Below are 7850 nucleotides of genomic sequence, written 5' to 3'. Positions count from 1 at the left end.
TTCACTACCAGTGAACTAAGGTAATACCTCTTATTTTTCGAGCACCTTCCGGAGTATTCGAGCGGTTCCAAGCAGTGCTGTTTTCTGCAAGTGCTCCACCCTTATTGCAGCCCCTATTTGTTCCGTGTACTTCTCGAGATTTTTACTCACTGTTCCCCGGGCTCCGACAATTATTGATACTACTGCTACCTTTTTCATCGACCACAACTGCTTAGCCTCCCAAGCTAACCCGTCATATCTCTGGACTTTTCTTTCTTCCTTATCGCATACCTTGTTGTCAGCTGGGCATGATATATCTATGATCCAGCATAGTTTGTTTTCTTTCTCAATTAAAACTATGTCTGGTCTCCTATTCTCTATCTCATGGTCGCACTGAATCATAAAATCCCATTATTATTATTATTATTATTATTATTATTATTATTATTATTATTATTATTATTGCTGTTGTTGTTGTTGCTGTTGTTGTTGTTGTTGTTGTTGTTGTTGCTGAACTGGCAGAATCGTAAGCACACCGGGCAAAATGCTTAGCGGCATTTCGCCCGTCTCTACGTTCTGAGTTCGAATTCTGCCGAGGTTGATTTTGCTTTTCATCCTGTCGAGGTCGATAAAATAAGTACCAGTTATGCACGGAGGTTGAAGTAATCGACTCACCCAGTCTCCGAAATTGATGGCCCTTTACCATCATCATCATCATCATCATCATCATCATCATCATCATCATCATCATCATCATCATCATCATCATTATCCTCCTCCTCCTCCTCATCACCACCACCACCACCACCACCACCATCAACACCACCATCATCATCATCATCATCATCAAAAGGAGAAGATGATGATGAAGAAGGAAAAAGACGGAGAAAGAAAAAAATGAAGAAAAAGTTTAATTGTGCATGAATTAAGACAAAATGTGGACAGGTGTTGCGGATGTAATTTTAAGTAGATTTGACTGCAATTTCCGGTAAGTTGAACAGCCATTTAGAGGTTTTCATTTTATGGCCTCCTAAATGGTAATGTTTATATGGAATGAAATAAAATATCTTACCATAAAAAATGGGACAGACTTTCCGCCATATTTTAAACGGTCCACAACGATGGAATTGTCCCAGACAAAGTTCCATGTAGAACATTGGTAAACCCAGAAACAGAAGCATGAGGAAGTAGGGAACCAAGAAGGCACCTGCAGAGAAAGAAACGGAGAAAAACATTATTATTGCATCTAATTTATAAAAATACCAAACTAAATTACAAGCATCAAATAAAAATAAACGAGGTGTTGTGATGTTCATGACGTTTTGTTTATCAAAAAAATATTTGTAATGTAAGTGAATTGTGTATAACAGGGATTGAACCTGTGTGCTTACATTTTATACTACGTCAACCGGCCGCCCGATCAATTTCTCGCCTCAGTGGGAACAATAAAGCGGTGAATTAGTCGAATCGTTAGAGAGCATGGTTAAGTACCTTGTGGTGTTAGTTTCGAGTCTCGACGCCCAAATCCCGAGATCAGTCAACCGTGGAGACTTTCATGCTTTCGACGTTGCAAAGTATCTTCTGTTATTTGTTTATTTTGTGATGAGCGATTTTAGGATTGTCTAAATAACCAATAAGTCATCATCATCATCATCACCATCATTATCATCGTCGCCATCACCATCGCCATCGCCGTCACCGCCGTCGTCATCATCATCGTATTCATCGCCGACGTCGTTATCGCTGTCGCTTTACATCCATTTTTCCATACTTGCATGGGTCAGACGGAATTTTTTGAGATTTTCTACGACCGGATGCCCTTCCTGTCACCAACCGTAATCTGTTTAGAAGCAACATTAAATTTCCCCACGACCAGACATGTTTACGAAGACGATTGTAAACGACGGACACCGTTTGAATGAATGTGACACCCTTTCTAAATATCACGTCATATCAAGACAAGGACACACACACACACACACACACACACACACACACACACACACACACATACACATGCATCTCCCGCCCGTACACCCACATATGTAAGACAGATTTCTTTCAGTTTCTATCAACCAAATCTACTCCCAAGGCATTGGTTAGCTTGAGGCTATAGTACAAGACACATGTCCAAGGTGCCGCGCCATAGAACTGATCTCGAAATTATGTGATTGGGAAGCAAAGTTCTTAACCACACAGCCACACCTGCGTCTCTAATTAGTAGTTAAACAAATTAGTTAGTGGATGTAGGAAAGCAAGAGCTATAATGTTTCATCGGAAATTCAATAAAATAAATAAAATGTTTATGACGGAAAAATGAAGGTAGGGATCTTTTTTGACCAAATAATTATCAACTTTCTGGCGTGTGACCACAAAAATATCCTGTAAACAATGAAATATAAATACAGTTATCCATCAGTATCGAACCAGTATGGCTTGTTAAGATGTACGATGCTCTCGTTAATTGTTGTAGGTGTCCGTGTGGTCATGAGTAGATACAGGCACCTCTTGGACTCACCCCTTCTCTTTCACTCTGTAGTAGATGCTGGGTGTTGCAGCTGGAGAGAGATAGGGCAACTCCGACATCCTAACGGTACTCGTTTCAGTTGAGCAATATGATATGAAAATACAAAGCGCTGCACGACCCAAGAATCGAACCTACTATCTTGATAATGTGAGCCTAACGCACTAAACTCTAGGCCAAGTGCTTTTACAGACAATAAAGATAAACAATGCATAGAGCAACAAAACATGAAACAGAACCATCCAAAGCAGAAATTGTTTTCAGTGTTTCAGAGAGATCAGCGCTTATGTAAGAGCGGCTGAGGTAAGAGAAGTCGCGAGGAGAAGTGGTGGTGGGTGGGGAGAGAGAAAAAACAACAGCATAAACTATGTAAAAAGTCAAAAGCAAATAAAAAAATAGGAAATAGAGAAATGAGTAAACAATTCTGATGTAAACAAGAGGAAACGGAGATGAGGAGAATGTGTGGCTCGGCTGAAGAAACGAGCCACGGAATATAGAAGGTGTCTTGGGAATGATTAACTACAGACACAAATAAATAGGTAAGTAAAACGCCAGGATTTACATATAACATACACAATATACAGGAAGTAGTACAATAAGGTATTGTATACACATTACGTAAAGTACAACCGAACCTAAATATACATCCAACATTCGAACCTATGTACATCACGTCCAAGCAATTATACCGATGGCAGAACAAATATAATATTGTTTCTGATTAAGACGAAAGGCCAGCAATTTTCAGTGGAAGGGAATTATTCGATACCATTTGACACACTACCACATTGGTAATGAATATTATCGACCGCAGAGGGAAGAAAGACGAAGTTGACTTGGCCGGAGTTTCTTAGAACGTAAAGTGTTTGATTAAAAATTGCATTTTTACCCATGCTCTAACGATCCTGCAAATCCATCGCCTTAAGCAGAGAAAATACGACTCGAATATATTACATAGGGTCCTTACACACATAACATCCCGTACGGACAATAGTATTGCTAGGCTCTATAAATATATTACGTAGACATACACACATAGGCCATACACTTAGTACGAATGAGAAATGCAACTATATTACACACAGCACAACATACAGTCAACTCCAGATTTTTTCCCCCAACTAACTCACAAGTACATAAAAGGTACATATATTCTATGTAAGAAATCATTCATGACGGATCTTTGAAAGGGACAAAAGCGCTAAGTAAATAGTTTTTAAGTATATTGTCATTAAACAAGAATACTATTGATAGTAACTTCGAAGTTTCGGCCAGCTAAGCCATCGATGGGATACTAAGAAACAACTGTAAGCTAATGAAGTTAATTCTGTAATTCTTGTTCCCCTGTTATTCTAAGACAAAAAAAATCTAATCCCTTAATTTCGTCCCTGAAAGTAACAAAAGGCTCTGTATTACCAAACGGTTTACAAACGCACACTTGCTAAAGCGAATATTTAAAAAAATATTTCTAACCTTAGTATATAAACACTTCTCAACCAATCATATTATTGGAAACTATTTAACAGATGCAATCATCATCATCATCATCATCATCATCATCTTCTTCTTCTTCTTCTTCTTCTTCTTCTTCTTCTTCTTCTTCTTCTTCTTCTTCTTCTTCTTCTTCTTCTTCTTCTTCCATCTCCTCCTTCACCCCTTCTTCACCAGCTCCTTCTTCATGTGTCATGCGTCATGCCTAGAAGCGTCGGTGGGCAGAGACCTCCACGACTCCTGTCCACCCCCACATAAATTAAGCTAATTAATCTTAATTAAAATATCAAGTTCTATTACAAGTATCACATGCACCACCAATAAAGCTAAAGCCATATGCTCATTCAGAGATGCCCACTAAAAATGTTTTGCAACACAGAAGCCATCATTTATGAAGCAGAGGTTATTTTCGCAAACCATTTCATGTAAACGATATATAGGCATAAATGGAGGAAGTTAAAGCAGATGTGATACAACCATACTTCAGCTTTAAAATACATTGAAATTAGAATAGCCGGCTACACTTGGCCGTTAAAAGAGAACTCTCCCAATTGCAGCATCAAATGTAAGATTTATAAGAAGATAAATAAAATATGACATAGCACTAAACAGTTCATCCTAAAATATCTACGTCACCATAGTCTCCATTTGAATATCAAGTCAAATATTTTCGGGAAGTGTAGGCGCTTTGAGAAGTATCTGCTTATCAAACATTTGGGATATCTGACTATTTCATGTATATATACGTGTGCACGTGTCTATTGGTTGGACGATCAATGGGAAGAAAGGAAGTGGAAATGATATTGAACTATCTATCTATCTATCTATCTATCTATCTATCTATCTATCTATCTATCTATCTATCTATCTATGACATGCTCAATGCTGTGTATCTCTTAATAACTTTGCCGTTACAGACATCACCGCAGTGAATAAGACCCACTACAACAATATTGACATTTAAAAGCGTCGGTTCGCTTCTTTGTGTCTTAAACTGTAAAACTATAACTGCGTGATTTAGAAGTTTGCTTCGCAATCATATAGTTTCCGGTTCAGGCACTTTGGAAAAAATACATATTAAATATAAACGAGTTGACCAATTCCTTCTAAGTGGAATTTGGTAGATGAAAACTGGGGAATCCAGATGTTTTAGAACGGATGTAAAATATGGAGTTATGGAATCTGTTCTTCCGGTAGAAGTATGTACAGTCGATTTCCAAGAAGATCCACGATATTCTGTCAGGCTGGTTTAGGAAGGATGGCACACCAGTGATGCAATGATTGACCGACAGTAGAGGGAAACAGGAAAAGCTTTAGCACAGATGTGGCTGTTGTATGTTAGAGAAAGTCCGAAACTGGGAGCACGCAACAAAATGAGTTATGTTTTCATCTGAGTCCATTTAAACTCAGAAGTACGAGACAAAAGAGGGAAAGGATGTCGAAAGAGACGTTTTTGTCTATATATTATGTATTTAAGCACTTTCACAGCAGTTATGATAGCTTGAGCAAGTTTTTCTATAAATTCATTTTGTTACTTCAGACACACTGAATATATTAGAAGATGAAATCGGTCTGTCTGAGGACGATATATTCATTTCATTTTCCTTTTATCATTTTATCTAGTTTCAGCTCATGAGCTGTGGCCATGCTGGGGCACCGCCATTTGCATATATTCTGTTATTCTTTTATTCTTTTATTCTTTTATTCTTGTTTCAGTCATTTGACTGCGCCTTTAGTCGAACAAATCGACCCCAGGACTTATTCATTGTAAGCCTAGTACTTATTCGATCGGTTTCTTTTGCCGAACCGCTAAGTTACGGGGATATAAACACACCAACATCGGTTGTCAAGCGATGGTGGTGGTAGGGAGACACACACACACACACACACACACACACACACACACACACACACACACACACACACACACATATATATGACGGGCTTCTTTCAGTTTCCTTCTACCAAATCCACTCACAAGGCTTTGGTCGGCCCGAGGTTATAGTAGAAGACACTTGCCCAAGGTGCCACGCAGTGGGACTGAACCCAGAACCATGTTGTTGGTAAGCAAGCTACTTACCACACAGCCATGCCTGCGCCTATGTGCATACCTAACATTAATTTTCCTCCCCTATCTGTAAACATACGCACCTTATGTCCCTTTAGGGTGAGCTCCCCTCTAATTGAAACCTTCACAGGTCATTTGATTTAGATTTTGTTTTTCCGTTTTTCTCAACTTGCTATTCGTGTTGTGGTTTGTCTGATAACCCATTTGCTTATCTTCAAGCGACAATATAAACAGCTTATAGATAATCGGACTTGATGATTAGCTAAGCTGATTCTGCGTATGTTTACAACATATGTAAAAACAGTTCTATATTTAAGAGATGAGGAATTATGTACATTATTTACATTATTTACATTTGAGGATATTTGTCTTCATCTTGTTTGTTGTTAACACAACGTTTCGGCTGATATACCCTCCAGCCTTCATCAGGTGTCTTGGGGAAATTTCGAACCTGGGTTCTCATTCCTAAGGTATTTTGTTGTTGTTGTTATTATTATTAACAACAATAACAACAACAACAACAACAACAACAACATCGAAAATACCTTAGGAATGAGAACCCAGGTTCGAAATTTCCCCAAGACACCTGATGAAAGCTGGAGGGTATATCAACAGAAACGTTGTGCTAACAACAAACAAGATGAGGACAAATATCCGTCAATTGTAAATAATGTAAATAATGTAAAAAAAATGTATATGTAAAAACAGTAAAACTTTCGCATAAATGTTTGAAGCTTACTAACTTCCTACAGTTGGTTTCCTGTATCGTACTTACCACCCGCACGCATGCACGCACAAACACACACACACATACACACGCACACACACATATGTAGTTAGGGAAAATAATCCAAGTTGTGACTTCTTGAAGGCTTCATCTAAATGTAAATTATGTATTATTTGATTCACTGTCTGAAGAATTTCTGATAAGAAATTTCTTACATGTTTATTCAGCATGTAGAATTTTGTAATTCCCATTAGTAAATGAAACATGTGTAATGGTGATTAAGTAATACAAAAAGTTTTCCAGAGTCCTATTTTATATATATATATATATATACAGTAATCACTCACCATATCGCGTTTCACAAATTGCGCCATCAGTACATCTGACTAATATATCTAAATTTATATCGTGGACTCCTCAGTATATCACGGGTTTCTGCGGTCGATAGGTATTTATATTTTTTTTAGATTTTAATTACTTCTGTGGTAAAATAAGCATTTTCACGCCTAAAAGTTAATAAATTAATAAATAAAAATACAGTACAGTACTGCACTATATAACACATTAATTAAAATATATCAAAAGAAAATACGTAGTGTACCGTAGATGAGTAAACAAAGAATCGCACACATTGTATGGAAAACGAAATACGGGAGGCGAGTATGTGGTGTTGCTTTGCAATAAATATATACAAATTATAAATATAGCAAAAAAAATATACAGTACTGTTTCTACTTCGCGGATTTTCACCATTCGGGGTGGCGGGTATTTGGAACGTAACACCCTCGATAATCGATGGATTACTGCATATATATATATATATATATATATATATATATAAAGGACTACAAAAAATGGGACAAGAACGCAAAACATCTAGACAGTTAGATGATACAAAAAAGGGGCAAGAAAAAGCAAGGACGGGTCATTCGAAGTTTTCTTTCCTCAGTCGAGTTCCAGATTATCTTAGCAATTTCAGCTGGTTATACTTGAGATTGCTCCAAACTGGCCATCCCCAAGGAAAAACTAAGCTAAGAGCATTAGATTCCTTGGAAGAAAGC

At 37.6% G+C, this 7850-nt stretch overlaps 1 protein-coding gene across 1 annotated transcript in view; it reads right to left on the bottom strand.

Moving 5' to 3' along the window:
- LOC106881598 (sodium-dependent serotonin transporter) overlaps positions 1-7850 on the bottom strand; it is a 148703-nt gene that overhangs the window by 53259 nt on the left and 87594 nt on the right. Inside the window, exon 4 of the mRNA XM_052968508.1 lies at positions 1052-1246. Within this exon, the coding sequence (XP_052824468.1) occupies positions 1052-1246 (195 nt within the window). The remainder of the gene's footprint in view (positions 1-1051; positions 1247-7850) is intronic.

The sequence above is a fragment of the Octopus bimaculoides genome, chromosome 6, assembly GCF_001194135.2.
Source record: "Octopus bimaculoides isolate UCB-OBI-ISO-001 chromosome 6, ASM119413v2, whole genome shotgun sequence".
Classification (NCBI taxonomy): domain Eukaryota; kingdom Metazoa; phylum Mollusca; class Cephalopoda; order Octopoda; family Octopodidae; genus Octopus; species Octopus bimaculoides.
The sequence above is the reverse complement of the archived record's forward strand: the minus strand, read 5'-3'. Positions and strand labels throughout refer to the sequence as shown.